The sequence below is a fragment of the Carcharhinus amblyrhynchos genome, chromosome 30, assembly GCF_965287045.1.
Source record: "Carcharhinus amblyrhynchos chromosome 30, sCarAmb.v2.hapA, whole genome shotgun sequence".
In the NCBI taxonomy this organism is placed as follows: Eukaryota; Metazoa; Chordata; class Chondrichthyes; order Carcharhiniformes; family Carcharhinidae; genus Carcharhinus; species Carcharhinus amblyrhynchos.
The window spans coordinates 5,076,950-5,093,837 of NC_137353.1; the positions used below are offsets into that span (position 1 = coordinate 5,076,950).

The window sequence follows — 16,888 nt, forward strand, 5'->3', positions numbered from 1 at the left end:
TGATTTTATAAACCTCAGTAAGGTCACCCCTCATCCTCCAATGCTCCAGGGGAAAAAAGCCCCATCCTATCCAGTCTCTCCTTATAATTCAGACTCCCAGTCCCGGCAGGCTGAAGAGGTGGGTTTTATTGGGCAGCGCCGTGTTTACAATGTGGCTGTCTCTGAATAAAAGCTTGTAAACAACGTCCCGGATAACATTTTTTATTGTTGTGCTCAGATTATTCATTGAAGTGTACGGGTTACACTTAAATTTTTGAGTTGATTTCTCAGTGTCACGTATTAGTATGCAATGAAAAGTATTGTTTCTTGCGCGTTATACAGACAAAGCATACCGTTCACAGAGAAGGAAAGGAGAGAGTGCAGAATGTAGTGTTACAGTCATAGCTAGGGTGCAGAGAAAGATCAACTTAATGCGAGGTAGGTTCATTCAAAAGTCTGATGGCAGCAGGGAAGAAGCTGCTCTTGAGTCGGTTGGTACGGGACCTCAGATTTACTCAAAGGGAAGATACAAATATATCCATTAGGAGTCAGAGTAAGGCCACTTGGCCCCTCAGGCCTGCTCCACTATTCAGTAAGATCATAGAATCCCTACAGTGCGGAAGGAGGCCTTTTGGCCCATCGAGTCTGCACCGACAACAATCCCACCCAGCCCCTATCCCCGTAACCCGACGCATTTACCCTGCTAATCCCTCTAACCTACACATCCCAGGACACCAAGGGGCAATTTAGAATGGTCAATCAACCTAACTAGCACATCCTTGGACTGTGGAAGGAAACTGGAGCACCTGGAGGAAACCCATGCAGACATGGGGAGAACATGCAAACAGACAGTGACCCAAGCCAGGAATCGAACCCCGGTCCCTGGCAGTGTGAAGCAGCAGTACTAACCACTGTACCACTCAAGATCATGGCTTATCTGATTGTAACCTCCCATCTACCCGCCTTTAGAGTAAGAAAGTTCCACAGACTCACCACCCTCTGAGGAAAAAAACCCTCCTCATCCCTGTCCTATTTTTAAACAGCGGCCTGCAGTTCTGGCAAACAAATAAAAGCAAAGCTTTGTTGTCCTATCCTTCATGTTTGGCCCAGCCAATTTTTGACAGATTGCGGATCTAACCCAGTCCACGTGATGCCCAGGGGGGAATCAGATGGAATGCTGGGTTTTTAACGTTATCTAATAATATTCCCTTGACTCCAAAGTAGTATTGAACGCAATCTCTTTGATTCTTCAATGAGATGAGGTTAAAATCACCCCCAATAGGTCAGGCTGACATTTTCAACAACTGATATTTATAGAACGCTGTTACTAAAGCATGCTAAGGTTCGTCACAGGAATTCTATAGAGCAAACGTGTGGATTGGCCGTGCTAAATTGCCCCTTAGTGTGCCCAAATGTGGAGGTAAATACGTGGGGTTAAGGGGTAGGGCTGAGTGGGGTGGACCTGGGTAAGATGCACTGTTGGAGAGTTGGTGCAGACTCAATGGGCCAAATGGCCTCCTTCCGCACTGTAGGGATTCTATGAAAATGAGATACTCAGTCACATAAGGTGACCACAAACCTGGCCAAGGAGGTAGTTTTTAAGAAGTGTCTCAAATGGTGAAAGTGCAGACAAGAGGCAGAGAGGGTTAGGGAGGGAATTCCAGAGCTTAGGGCTCAGGCAGCTGAAGCCAGGCCGGAGTAACATCAGACCAGAATTTGCGGAGTGCAGGGATCCTGCCGGTTGGAGGAGATTGTGAAGGTGGGAGGGGTTTGAATGCAAGGGTGAAGATTTGAAAATCAAGATGTCAGTTGACTGGAATCCAGTGTAGGTCAGTGAACACGAGGATGATGGAAGAACGGTGCTTGGAAATAACAGTGTTTTGGATAACTCCAAGCTTATGGAGGACTGGATATGGGAGAGAGGCTGGGATTGCACTGGTTTCCGCTTTACTGAGCAGCCAGCGTTTGGTGGTACAGTATAACTGGCATCACCATGGGAACAAGCACAGTGTATTGTGGGGTGGTCATGGCGAAAACCTGGAGGGTACAGACCCTCCCTCCTTCAGAGTATCATTCTCCATGGGAGTTAAACTGTGCACAAATCCCAGCAATGTGGGGTCTCCTTTCTACTTTTTACCTTTTACTCTCAAACTTATAACCAATTACAATTTATGAACTAAAGGGGGGAAGGGGTTTATTTTATTACAAAGGACGAAGGACAGCACAGGAACAGGCCCTTCAGCCCTCCAAGCCTGTGCTGTTCATGATGCCCTAACCAAACTAATAAAAACACTCTGCCCTTACTCGGTCCGTATCCCTCCATTCCCTCCTTAAATGTTGCTAATGTGCCTGCTTCCTGACAGCGAGTTTGAGCACCCACCACTGTGTGTGTGAAAAACTTACCCCACACATCCCCCTTAAACTTTCCCTCTCTCACCTTGAACCTGAGCCCCCCTCGTAATTGACTCTTCCACCCTGGGGAAAAGCCTCTGACTATCCACCCTGTCCACGCCTCTCATAATTTTGTAGCCCTCTATCAGGTCTCCCCTCAGCCTCTGTCTTTCCAGTGAACACAATCCTAGTTTATTCAAATTCTCCTCGTAGCCAATGCCCTTGAGACCAGGCAACATCTTTGCACTCTCTCCAAAGCTTCCATGGTGGCACGGTGACCAGAACTGCACACAATACTCCAAATGTGGCCTAAGTGAGATTTTATACAGCTGCAACATGATTTCCCAACTCTTGTACTCGGTGCCCCAGCTGATGAAGGCAGACACGTCATACGCCTTCTGAACCACCTTGGCCATCTGTGTTGCCACTTGTAGGGAACCGTGGACCTGCGCGCCCAGATCCCTCTGTACGCTAATGTTCCTAAGGGTTCTGCCATTTACAGTCTAATTCACACCTAAATTTGGTCTTCCAAAATGCATCACCTCGCGTTTGTCCAGATTAAACTGCATCTGCCATTTCTGTGCCCAAGTCTCCAATCTGGTTGTATCCTCCTTACGTGGGTGATGTTTAGACATTAAGAGGGAAGATTAAGAAGAGCGAACGCTGACCCTGGCCCTAAGATTGGACAGGTTAACGAAAACTCCCAGTGGAATTCCTGCCCTGTGCTGTTTGAGGTGTCAATGTGGCGCTCCCAGAAATTCCAGCCTAAAGAATCAAACCTTCAGCGTCCGTGACATCCGGGAATAGCAGGAATGTTAGAGCTGGAAAGTTTGGAAGTTCCTCGCCGGAGTTTAGTTGCTGCAACTTTTGTCAAGGAATAAAGGAGGGGGGGGGGGGGGGGGGAGATCACTGAACAAGTTACACTCTCTTTGACTTCAAACCAGCCGCCTTGAGAAATAGGACAGTATTTTCTTTTTTAAAAAAAAAATATATATCTTTTGCCTGAGGGCAAATTAATATTTCAGTCACTTGGGTATTCCTGAGGAGGCTGGCGACTCTGTCAGCGGATTTATTCCTGTGCATGAGGCGAATCCGAGTTTGGGAATGTGATTTATTGGGGGGGGGGGTGTATTGGGCGGTGGGGGTTAGGGGGGGGTTGGGGGGGGTCAGCCTGTTTGAACCGATCTGATTGGCTGTCAAGTTTGATCTGGCTCCGACCGGGCACGCTCAGTGCGAGGCTGCAGCGTTTCCATGGAGACGTAGGCCTCCTGAAAGGACGGGGAGGTTGTCGACCAGTCTGAGGCTGCCAGAGCACCTCAACATTAACATGATATTTAATGAATGGTTAAGAGGCAGGACTGCAAATCGGTTATGACAACTGCAGCTGATAAAATGAAGCTTTTCCGCCTCGTCCTCCTTCCCCCCCCAAACCCACCCCCCCCAACCAATGTTTCAGTGTCCCGAAAGTCCCAGTGGCTTGACATAATTTGGCAATAATTATCACTCCACTTGTTCCATCACTGAACGAAAGTCAGAACTGATCTCGTCAGCGGGGACCAACAATGACTTGTTTTTCTTTCTCTGGCACATTTTGTGACAGGAAGTGAGCAGGAAACGCCGGCAAACCAGTTCAATCTGGTTGCACTCAAGCAAGAGCCGAGTGACGGCGTCAAGACCCAACCCCAGGGCTCGGTGCAGGACCAGAGTCTCGATCTCAGCTTGAAGGAGCATGGGTAAGTGGGCCGCGGACGCGGGTGGGCAGTGCCGGCCTCCAGGTGGATGGGGGCGTTTCGGCCTCAGGCCTCAGGGCCAGGGCACCAACCCGAAGAGGCTACAAGCACCGCGGTCGCGTCCTGCCATGCTCACAGCCTCTGAACCCAACGGCGTGGTACCTTCTAAATAATAAAAGCAAACTACTGCTGGAATCTGAAACGCTGGAAAATCTCAGCAGGTCTGGGCAGCATCTGTAAGGAGAGAAAAGAGTTTCGAGTCCAGATGACCCTTTGTCAATGCTAAAAGGCATAGGAAATGGGAGATGTTTATACTGAAAGATGAGTCATAGCCACAAAAACCAGGGGAAAGGCTGCTACTGGCAGTCCAGAGAGAGAATAGAAGGTGTGGATGGCCAAATGGCAGAGAAACTGAAATCAGAGGGTAAACCGTGACAGATGTGGAGTTGATAATGTTGTGAATGAGGCACCCGATATGGAGGGACCCTGAGATATTTTGAGATATGGGAAAAGGCCATTTTGTTTAACTCGTTAATTTAGTTAAGCTAGTTAATTTGTTCCTCATGGAGACCAGCTGATTGTGGTGAACCGACTGCTAGGCAACAAAATATCTGAAGGTCATCCTAAATAAGCAAACATTTAATTGTTACTTGACACCGTAAAGTTTACTTATTCATCACAAATAAGGTTTACATTAACACTGCAATGAAGTTACTGTGAAATTCCCCCAGTCGCCACACTCCAACACCTGTTCGGGTACACTGATGGAGAATTTAGCACAGCCGATGGACCCTAACCAGAACATCTTTCGGACTGTGGGAGGAAACCGGAGCACCCGGAGGAAACCCACGCAGACACGGGGAGAATGTGCAAACTCCACCCAGACAGTGACCCAAGCCCAGGAATCGAACCCGGGTCCTTGGTGCTGTGAGGCAGCAGTGCTAACCCACTGTGCCACCTGAAAGTCCTGTAAGGATTTTGGGTGGAGTTTTCCAGCCGCACTTGCCCCAAGACTGGAAAATCCCGCCTGAGATCAACAATCCTTTGCATAATCCGCCCTCCCCTGCCCGCCACAATTCCCATGGCGGACGGGACAGGAAAATAGTGTGCGTGTGTCACCTCCAAGTTGTGCCCTTGCTGCTCCTTGCACACGTTTGATTTTTTTTCTGTGTTTGTCCACGGGGTCAGGGAGACACTGGCAAGGTGTCACAATCTGTGCCCATTCCTAATGGCCCAAACCACATGACCTCACCAGATGACCAGGTCACTTTGACGGGGCAGCTCCTTCACTCCGATCCCAGCGAGTTCCTCGCTGTCGATTGTAAGCTATAAAATAAATAGAGAGTTTAGGTTCGGGGTCATGGTTGGTGTCTTGAAGTTTAAGTCTGGGATAACATTGCCATAGCCTTATCCCCCATGGCAACATGCCTTGGGCAAGTCAAACTAAAGGCACATTCTTTTTTCCTGCAGTGCTGAATCCAATGGACACGTGGAGTCAGGACAGACATCTCTGTTATCCTCCTTCCTCAATAAGGTAAGAATTACCCCTCACTGCTTACCCCCAGAGACAAAAGAACAGCATTCTGAAGTAGGCTAGTCCTTGAGACGCGAGTTATTCCGACGGCAGGTTCTGAGTCTGTGTCAAAAGCGTTCACATTTTAAAACAATCGATCATGTGTGGCACACTTCAACTCATCTTCCACGAATAAATTAACGTAATTAAATGGAGTGGAATTTACTGAGTGGAGCAAGCTGCCATATTGCACTGTGCAGTGGGTTTGGAAACAGAGTGTATTTAACAGCTGGTTAAGGGGCTACATTTCAGCTGCTTGTTGGGAGTGGGGGTTTTTTTGTTAATTTTTTTAAAAAGTATTATCAGTTCATAAGCCTTTACGTATGTTCTGTTCTGTGCCATACTCCCTCCATAAACCCAAGGTCCTCCTACACCCTGCTACCCCTGTCTGAATGCACACCAACAATAAAATGCCACCGTCCCGCTCGCCACAGGAATCGGAGCGGGCGAGGGGCGGACAGCGGAAAGGGTCATTGACCTCGGACGCGATTCTGTGGTTTTGGGATGAGCAAGGCTGTAAAATCCTGCCCCAAGTCACCCTCTCACCCCTGTGCTCACTGGCCTCCGTATCTCCCAGTCCAGCACTGTCCTGACTGTAAAATTCCCATCCTCCTTCCAAACCTCCTTCCCTGGCCTCACGCCTCCCAGTAATCATCCCTCGGAGAAATCGCCACTCCTCCAATTCCAACCTCCTGAGCTTCCTCATTTCCAGTTGTCCCATCATTGGCAGTTGTGCCATTAGGATGGCGCGGTGGCGCAGCGGTTAACATTGCTGCCTCACAGTGCCAGGGACCCAGGTTCAATTCCGGCCTCGGGAAATTATCTGTGTAGAGTTTACACATTTTCCCCATGTCTGCATGGGTTTCCTCTGGTTTCCTCCCACAGTCCAAAGATGTGCAGGTTAGGTTATTGGCCATTTTAAATTGCCCATTAGTGTCCCAAGATGCGTAGGTTAATGGGATTAGCAGATAAATATGTGGGGTTACGGGGATAGGGCCTAGGTGGGATTGGTCAGTGCAGATCGATGGGCCAAATGGCCTCCTTCTGCACTGTAAGGATTCTGTGCTTCAGCTGCGGGGGGGCCCTGAGCTTGGGAAATCCCTCCCGAAACCTCTCTGTCTCTCATTTCCTTCTTTAACATTCTCCTGACAAGCTACCTGTGTGACCTCCTGTTGGAGTGTCATCTTCAGTGACTCCATGGCACATTTTACTTGTAACACCAGGTTAAAATCCAACAGGTTTATTTGGGAGCACGAGCTTTCGGAGTGCTGCTCCTTCATTGTCCTTCTCTCACCTGGTGAAGGGGCAGCACTCTGAAAGCTCGTGACTCCAAATAAACCTGTTGGACTTTAACTTGATGTTGTGAGACTTCCTACTGTGCCCACCCCAGTCCAACGCCGGCATCTCCACATCATTTCGCTTGTTAATGTTCCGGTGTGCCGTGGTGAGATGTCTGATTATGTTCCAGGTGCTATGTAAACACAAGTATTGGTAGTTGTTGCTCTGGACATCTTGAGAAGGCCCAGCCGCTGACAATGGAGCCACGGGCAGGAAAGCCAATGCTAGGCCCTCCTCACCGGGTTAACTGGGTCAAACTGAAGAAGGAGGCTGACTTAACTCATTCATCACCAAGCCAGGGACAGCAGCTCACCGGGTGTTCCACCTTGACAGTGGAGGGGTAGAGGGCACCCACCAAAGTGCTCATTATGCACGCTCACACCATAAGGCCGTAAGACACAGGAGCAGAAGTAGGCCATTTGGCCCATCAAGTCTACTCCACCACTCAGTGAGATCATGGCTGATCTGAAGTGATCCTCAACTCCACTTACCCGCTTTACCCCCATAGCGTTAGACTGTAACCCGTGATAACTTTGTAATGTGACCGATGGGGACAAGATGGAAGGGTCAGCTGACCCATGGAACCAATTACAGAGTCAGCTGACCAGACTATAAATAAGGAACTGCGTGGAATGGTGAAGAGCTTGGAGTAGGCCAGGGTGAGGGCCCACGTTTGGAGTAATGATGTCTCCTTATTAAACTCTTCCTTTGATTTATAAGTTGGAGTAAGTTTCGTTGTATTTTTGTTTACTCAATTTTGAAGAGTTCCTTCTGAAGAAATCCTCGATTTCCTTAAAATCTGTCTCAGCTTTGAACATACTTAACACCCCAGCCTCCACGGCCAATAAAGAGTTCCACAGATTCACTCCCCCCGAGAGAAGAAATTCCTCCTCATCCCTGTCTTCAGTGGGTAACCCCCCCCCCCTCACCCGGAGGTCATGCCCTCTGGTCCTAGACTCTCCCACAAAGAGCATCATCACACTGAGTTGGACACTTGCTGATTTGCTGTAAGCTCTTGTGTTTCTCTCGGTAGATGACCCAAAGCGGCAGCGGACTCAGCAGCTTACTAAACCTGAAGACAGAGCCGGATTGTGGACAGTCCGATACGGAACAGGCCTCCTACATGAATAAAGCTTTGACTCCACAGAGACCGGAGAAACGAACTGAATTCTGGGAAAAATACCTGCGAAGGTACGACCATGAACTAGTTCACTCGACTGGGACTTCTTTCCCTGGAGCGCAGAAGGCTGAGGGATGATCTTATAGAGGTCTATAAAATAATGAGGGACATGGATGAGGTAGAGAGAAAATATCTTTTCCCAAAGGTAGGGGAGCCTCAAACTAGAGGGCATAGGTTTAAAGTGAGAGGGGAGAGATACAAAAGGATCGAGAAGGGCAATTGTGATGAGTGACTGGAACCGGCTGCCAGAGGCAGTAGCAGAGGCTGGTACAATTTGTCTTTTAAAGGCATTTGGATGGTTACATGGGTAAGATGGGTATAGAGGGATATGGGCCAAACGCAGGCAATTGGGATTGTCTTAGTGGTAAAACCTGGGCGGCATGGACAAGTTGGGCCAAAGAGCCTGTTTCCATGCTGTAAATAAATCTCTATGACTTTATGAGTGTGAGTTTATGACAGATTCTCGAGCTGTTATAAAGTTTCCGCTGATGCTGGGGGTGTGGGGCCAGTCTTGCCAATTTGCTCACAATTTTCTATCTTCCATCCTCAGATTTAGCACGGAAGATTACTGTGAGAGCCAGTGTGATTTCCTGCATAAAACCCATTTCCATTGCGTCGTGGAAGACTGTGGAGCCCTCTTCAGCACCTTGGACGGAGCCATCAAACACGCCAAGTAAGGGTCCAAGTCCACCAAATCAGTGACCGAACGACAACCACCCAGCTTATTGTCAGAGAAAATATAATAATTCCCCATTGGTACAAAGTGAGGAGCCACTGATCCACTGCTCTGTGTGACCGGCTTGGAAAGTCCCGGGGCTCGCTGCAAACTGGGTCTCACTGACAGGAAGCCAGGGAGCTGCGTCCAAACCTCCTGATGGAATCAGTCAGCTTGGTCTGGAAGTCAATCCTGGAGAGGGGTGGGGAGAGGAGGGGAGGGGGTGTGGTGGGGAGGGGTGGCCGGGGAGGGGAAGGGTGGTGAGGGGAGAGTTAGGGAGCAGTGGGGAGGGGAGAGTTAGGGAAGGGTGAGGAGGGGAGGAGTGGGAAGGGGAGGGGACGACGATGGGTGGGAAGGGGAAGGGAGTAGATAGGGGGTGTGGAGGAGACAGAGGGAGTGGAGAAGGGAGGGGATGGGGAAGGGAAGGGTGGGGAGTGGATGGAACTCAAACAGAAGGAGTTCCACCGTATTCTGATGGGCACATTCAGCAGGGGCTCAGTCCGGCATCGACCCGGGGTGTTGACACTTGCCGGGTAGTGGGTGGGGTGGGGGGGAGATTGGGCATGGAGCGTCCCCAACACCCATTGAACGTGAAGCAGAGCTGGGGCGAGCGGGAGTACACTGCGGTGAGGGGGGAAGGGGTGAGGGGGGTGACGAGGCTCAGTTACTCCTGTGTATTTTGGGCACAGATTTTAAGGAGACACCTCACGGTGTAAAATCTCGCACAGTTCCCACAATTCAACATGACTTTGCTCTCCATCGAGGGGTAGAGGCAGAAGCCGTCCTGTCTCCGGTTCTCTGACCCTCTGTGGGTTGTTGTCTGCTGCTTTTCTCTTTAATTGGAGTTTCCCTGACCTGACGGTCCGGTCTGATTGTTTACTGCTCCCTATCGATGAGGTGAAGGGTGTTGCAATGCACCCTACCTGAAACCTCAGCCCCTTTAATCTGACGCTGTTTATATTTATGAAGTGGCAAATAACCTTGTTTTGACCCAGGCATGATTCTAATTTAGATCAGTTTATTATTTAAATAATTTATGCAGATTAAAAAAAGAATGCAGAGGTTATTCAAGGTCCAATTACTTTGATGACATCACATCAAGAGGCAGCACTCTGAAGGAATCTGAGCGACTTGCAGTGGGAGGGAAGCTGGGGGGAGGGAGGAGGGTGGATTCGGCCCCCAGACCCACACCCCTACCCCCTGCCGCCCCCCCCACGGGGACGGGTCAGCAGACCCTGTTTACAGGGGCAACGACACAGGGCCCACAGAAAACACGACTTAGATAAATAAACGTTCCTCAGGTTTGAGAGGAGGGGAAAAAAAATTACATCTCAGCCCGTTCTTCCGTAAGGATTGCAAATGATTCGGAATCCCGTGATTTGATTTGATTTATTATTGTCACATGTATTGGTATACAGTGAAAAGTATTGTTTTTTGCGTGCCATACAGACAAAGCATACCGTTCATTGAGAAGGAAAGGAGAGGGTGCAGAATGTAGTGTTAGAGTCACAGCGAGGGTGTAGAGAAAGATCAACTTAATGCGAGGTAGGTCCATTCAAAAGTCTGTCAGCAGCAGGGAAGAAGCTGTTCTTGAGTCAGTTGGTACGTGAGCTCAGACTTTTGTATCTTCTTTCCAACAGAAGAAGGTGGAAGAGAGAATGTCCGGGGTGTGGGGGGTCCTTAATTATGCTGATGGGCTGAATGGCCTCCTGGGCTGCAGTGGCTCCGAGAATCAAATCTTTAGCCTCTGACACCAGCCACAGTAACTAACAGGCTATAAGTTTGGAAAATGGTCATATTTGTATTCAAACTACGCAGAAGATGATGTATTATCAGACTCCTTAGTGTCTGCTTCAACATGGTCCAAGTTGGACCTGTTCTGTTCCAGTGTGACCATTGGGATCTGTGTTGCCTCAATGTTGCCTTGTCTCTTTAACCTTTAACCTGGTGTTTGTTGTGAGATTTCTGTCTCTTTAAATCGGCGGCTGTAACTGACACAACCTTTCTGCTTTCCATAGCTTCCACTTCCGGGCGGATGGTGGAGTGGTGAAAGTGAAGTCGGAGCTTTCCCTCCCGACCCCAATCCCCGTGGAGATCAGAGCTCCCAGTGCCTCAGCCTTCCCTTCCATCGCCATGGTTACGGCCGCAGCCATGCAGGCCTCCTCAGCGAACCCGGCCGTCGTCACCTCCAGCCCCACGCTGCTCGCTTGGAAGCAGCTGGCAGCTTCCATCCCCCAGATCCCCGTATCCACGCTGGTGACATCTTCCCTGGCGACCACATCCCTGGAGAACGCCAAACCTCAGGTCAAACCCGGCTTCCTCCAGTTCCAGGAGAAGTGAGTATGGGAGATTGTGTAAGCTCTCTCTGTGTGTGTGTGCCAGTGAAATATATAATGCATGCTGACCACTGAGCCAGAACCTTACCGGGAATGTTTGATCCAGGGGAACTTTGGGAAATCCGCAGGCCTTGCCCAATCACTCTGCAGCGTTCCTCAAGTCTTGCTGCTTTTCCAGGGCGGCACGGTGGCACAGTGGTTAGCGCTGTCGCCACACAGTGCCAGGGACCCCGGTTCAATTCTGGCCTTGGGTCACTGTGTGTGTACAGAGTTTGCACATTCTACCCGTGCCTGCGTGGGTTTCCTCCAGGTACGCTGGCCTCACACTCCAAATGTATACCGGTTAGGTGGATTGGCCATGATAAATTGTCTCAGTGTCAGGGAAAATACAGGGGTTAAGGGGATAGGGCCTGGGTGGGATTGTTGTTCCAGGTTCGATGGGCCAAATGGCCTCTTTCTGCACTGTAGGGATTCTATGATTCTATTCTAAGATCTGGTATTCTGTCTCTATTGCAAATACGGCTCACTAGCTTTGAATCTCTGTGAGTTTGAACCAGTCTTTTTGGTGAATCGATCACATTGCCCATCTCTATCCCTGCCTCACCTTGCCTGCTACTGAAACCCTCATTCACGTCTCTGATCCTTCCAGAGTCATTCATTCTAACACAGTGCTGGCTGTTCACCACACTCTATCCACTGAGGGTTATCCAAAACTCAGCTGACTGTGTTTGTACCTCTCCCTTCTCTGTCTCTCTTCTCTGTCACTCTCTTCTCTGTCTCTCTCTTCTCTGTCCCGTGCTCTCTGTCCCACTCTCTCTGTCCCACTCTCTCTGTCCGTATCCCTCTGTCTGTATCCTTCTGTCCGTATCCCTCTGCTCTCACTCCCTCTGTTCTCGCTCCCTCTGTCTCTATCCCTCTGTTCTCGCTCCCTCTCCCTCTCTCACATCCTGTGCTCGCTGATCTCTGGTCAAGCAATACCTTAACTGTAAAATTCCCATCCCTGTTATCAGATCTCTCCATGGTTACACCTCCTCTCTGTATCTCTGTGATCTCCTGCAGCCCCATAACTCTCCGAGAATCCCGCGCTCCTCTAATTCCTGCCTCTTTCTGCACCCCCAGGTTAAAATCGCTCTGTCGTTATGAGCCGTGCTTTTAGTTACCCCGCGCTTTGAAACTCTCTCCCTACACCATCTCTCTACCGCGCTTTCCACCTTGAAGGCACTCTGGGTGTGATCTCACTGGCCCCTCACGCCCACAGGCACAAGCCAGCGAGGACGGTGAATTTGGCACTCAGCCAAATCTTCATTTATTGCAGCGGGACTGGAGAATTCCGCCCTCTCTCTGTGGCCAAGCTTTGGGCAAAGTGGCCAATATCTCCTTTTGTGGCCCAGTGTTGTATTTTGCTTTGTGACGCTCCTTGGGACAGTACAAGGCGCTCTGTAAACGTAAGTTGTCGTTGCCTTTGCTGCACTGAAGACCTGCACATCGCGGCGGAGCCTGTCCCTGACCTCGCACCTCCCGAACTGGAAAACGAACCACAAACAAAGCCACCCAAATCCCGGACTGATTTATGCGGCATTTCCAATTGGAGCGACAGCGTAAAACCTTGACATCACAGAAATAGGTTCCTCCGAGTGTTTGACCGAAAAGAGGTGCCCTGTTGCGAATGATAGATGGCTGTGAGCGAAGTTAGAACAGTAATCCAAGCTCAGAAGCTTGTAAAATGAGAATGTGTACTTTGTGTCACTGACTGAGGCGGCCCTGTAACCTGTTTGCAGTTCTGTGTTATTGTCTGTATAACCCACCCCAGTTAGCCATTACAGCACCACGGGTTACGTGATTGATATCATGAACTTTTTTACATCATGAAAGTTTATAATATACATTCATCACTGTCACTTCACAAGGATCCGAGGCAGCTGTGAATGTCAGCGTGTCACTTTGAATTTACAACTGTCATTACATACATCAAAACTGTATGTATTATGATATATAAAATACCAAACTCTGAGGGGTTTCAAAGCAGTAAGAGTGTCCTGTGGGATCGGAGCAGCCGTTCAAGTGGGCACTTGGTCTCGTTTAAGGTGTTGTCCACTCAGAGGATGTCTCCCCCCCGCCCGCTGGGTATCTGGGGAGCGGGGTGTGGGGGTAGGGTTTTGGGGGGCAGAGGGTGGCAGGGGGGGAGGCGTAGTCTCGGGATGAGGGATTGAACATGTAGGAGTGAGGTGAGAAGGGATGTCTTCACCCGGAACGCTGTGAGCCTGTGGGGTTCTCTCACCCAGCGGGTCATGGGTGCTCAGTTATCGAGTGTATTCAGGACAGAGGCTGGTACGGACAGCATGGACAAGTTGGGCCGAAGGGCCTGTTCCCATGCTGTAAGCTTCTATGACTCTACATTTTCTTTTATGGGAATTAGGGACTTGGGGAGAGTACGGGAAGGTGCAGTTGAGGTAACAGATCACAGCCATGATAGTATTGGACAATGGTTCAGGCTCAAAGGGCCCACTCAAACTGCTGTAATTACTTACTTTGAATGTTCTCTGTGCTATCTTGTTATGACCCTGGCTCTTTGGAGTCACTGCAACTCACAGCAAGGGCTGCAGAATAAAAATCAAAGCTTCTGGATGAGGTAAATCAAACCTGAACTCACGCCCAAAATCCAAAGCTTCATCTGTGGCAAGCTCCAGATGCACATACATGTTTAGGAATGAGGAGTGGGGGTAGATAATTCAGCCCCTCAAGCCCACCCTGCTGTATAGCGTGATCATGGCTGATTTTATCCCAGTCAAATCTCCCCTTTCCTGCCTGTTCCCCATCGCCCTTTATCCCACTTTTCATCAGAAACAAATCCATCTCTTTCTCGAATCTGTTGATTGATTCTGTCTCTGCTGCTCTCTGGTAGCCATGATGTGGAGATGCCGGCGTTGGACTGGGGTGGACACAGTAAGTCTCACAACACCAGGTTAAAGTCCAACAGGTTTTTTGGAATCACGAGCTTTCGGAGCGCTGCTCCTTCACTCACTTCCAAACAAACCTGTTGGGTTTTAACCTGGTGTTGTGAGACTTCTTACACTGCAGCGAGTTCCACAGACTCACAACCCTCTGAGAGAAGTCATTTCTCTTCATCTCAGTTGTAGACCTATCTTCTCTCTGATCTGTTGTTCTAGATTGTTCCAGAACAATAATTGTACTCGCAACATGCTCAGCTTACAAGCCTGTGTGTGATTCTAGAACATTCTCCTCTGGGTCAGGTGAAGATTGGTCGAAGTTCCAGGCTAACATTCTGGCATTTCACAGCCTCACGTTCTGATTGACACAGACACCGTCACTGGTGCGGACGTACCTGTGTTGTCTTTCAGTCCCAGTTTCAGAGATTCTGACTTTACCTCTTAACCGTGACTTTTACTCTCTTTAGTGATCCCTGTCTGGCGACCGATTGTAAATACGCCAACAAGTTCCACTTCCACTGTCTGTTTGGAAATTGCAAGTACGTCTGTAAAACCTCTGGGAAGGCGGAATCCCACTGTCTAGACCACATCAACCCCAACAACAACCTCGTCAACGTGCGTGACCAGTTCTCCTATTACTCTCTGCAGTGCCTCTGTCCAAATCAGGTAAGCTGCCATTAAAATAAACCTCTTCATAGACAGGTATGCTTTATCCACCCTGATACTATTCCCCATTAAAACTTGATCAAAGATAGTTTAGACACAGTTCTCCTCCCGAGAGGTCTCTAGAGGTGGAATTGGACTAACAGAACACTCCAGACCAAATATTATGACATTCCCAATTCTGGGTGACGCATTCTAACCTCTGGACAGAACTTATACTATTAGCTTTTTTGATTGAATTCCATTTTTCTTCATTTGTCCATGGGATGCGGGCAAATTGTCCTTGAGAAGGTGTTGGTGAGTCACTATTGCGCATGTGGTGTAGGTACGTCCACCACACTGTTAGGGAAAGAGTTCCAAGATTTTGACCCAGCGCCAGTGAAGGAACGGTGATATATTTCCCAGACAGGATGGTGAGTGGCTTGGAGGGGAACTTGCAGGCGGTGGTGTTCCCATGTGTCTGCCGCCCTTGTCCTTCCAGATGGTTGAGGTCATGGGTTTGCAAGGTGCAGTCAAAGGAGCCTTGGTGAGTTACTGCAGGAGCTTTTGTAGATGGTACACACAGCTGCTACTGAGCGTCACTGGGGCAGGGGAGGGAGTGAATGTTTAAGGTGGTGGTTTGGGTGCCAGTCAAACAGGTTGCTTTGTCCTGGATGGTGTTGAGCTTCTTGAGTGTTGGAGCTGTACTCGCCCAGGCAGGTAGAGGATACTCCAACAGACTCCTGACTCATAGATAGTACTCGCTTTGAAACCAACTGATCTTCCAACTGTTTACACCAGAGTAACAACAAAGCGATATTGAGATGTTGCCATGGAGCCTTGCTAGTTGTTGGAGAGAGTGTCCAATGCCCCCTCCTTCACACAAACCCAGCAAAGCTCCACATTTCTTGCTCCCAGAGAGAAAGGGTCTATTTCTGCTCATTTGTTGGTGAGATTGACACAGAAATGTCTAAATATGTGCAGGTCAGCTGGATTGGCCATGTTAAATTGCCCCTTAGCGTCAGGGGGACTAGCTAGGGTAAATGCATGGGATTATGGAAATAGGGATTGGATGGGATTGTGATAGGTGCAGACTCAATGGGCCAAATGGCCTCCTTCTGCACTCAAGGGATTCTGTGAAATTCAACCGAGTCTTTTCAGACTGAACCTGTTTCCCATCAGCCGATGTAAGATTTTATTCTGCGTTAATAATTGGAGCTATCAGATTCCTGCAATTGAAGGGTTTGAATTGAAACAGCTGTGAGTGTAGGATGGTGCGGGTTGGCTGGATTTTAGGTGGCCCAGAGTTGCATTGCTGCCTCACAGGGACCCGGGTTCGCCAAGATTACAGCTCCTGTTGGTCAGAGCACGGAGCCGTGGTTGTGACACTCGTTCTACCCGAGGAATCCCACGGTCACTTTCGACACACTAAACCCTCGACTGAACCCATCAGAAACTGCAGATACTTCCCTAGATCTTCAGGTAGCTCTAGTGGACGTTAAACTAGAAGATGTCCTGCCCGGTGCCGAGCGTCGCAACGTGAAGAAACATCCAATAATCCTATGCTGCAGGAACAAGGGAAGACAGTGACTGGCGAAAGGCCGGAATCCTTCCAGAATGTTCCAGAAGCTATAAAACCACTTCAGTCCTAAAGAGACGGATCACGGAGTCACCTTTCAGAGAAAGTGAGTCATCATCCCTGGGTCCATGGTATCCTCCTACAGGCACACGTGAGAATAATCAAACCCGGGACGTGGGCCAGAAATCCACTGAAACGTCCAAGAAGCAATGTGAGGCTTGTCAGACCTTCACCCCTCGTACAGGCACCCACACATCCATGGAGCAGACTTGCAACTAATCTCTTTCACATCCACAGAAATGATTTTTTGATGGTAGCATGTTACAAAGCTGTGTCCCTTTATGTTTAAAACTGTTATTTTTCTGCATTCAGTTGACTGGGACTGTTGTAAATGGAGATAGAGCAAACTGCTGAGTCTGTCTGGAGTTTGTACATTCTCCCCATGTCTGCATGGGTTTCCTCCAGGTGTTCCGGCTT

General features: G+C 49.2%; 1 protein-coding gene across 8 annotated transcripts in view; it reads left to right on the forward strand.

Moving 5' to 3' along the window:
- The window catches only part of casz1 (castor zinc finger 1), a 399,080-nt gene that overhangs the window by 353,698 nt on the left and 28,494 nt on the right, over nucleotides 1-16,888 (forward strand). For all 8 annotated transcript variants that reach the window (XM_080215435.1, XM_080215434.1, XM_080215439.1 and 5 more), the window contains 6 exons: nucleotides 3,971-4,103; nucleotides 5,571-5,634; nucleotides 8,045-8,202; nucleotides 8,742-8,864; nucleotides 10,925-11,242; nucleotides 14,658-14,856. In XM_080215435.1, the coding sequence (XP_080071561.1) occupies nucleotides 3,971-4,103; nucleotides 5,571-5,634; nucleotides 8,045-8,202; nucleotides 8,742-8,864; nucleotides 10,925-11,242; nucleotides 14,658-14,856 (995 nt within the window). The remainder of the gene's footprint in view (nucleotides 1-3,970; nucleotides 4,104-5,570; nucleotides 5,635-8,044; nucleotides 8,203-8,741; nucleotides 8,865-10,924; nucleotides 11,243-14,657; nucleotides 14,857-16,888) is intronic.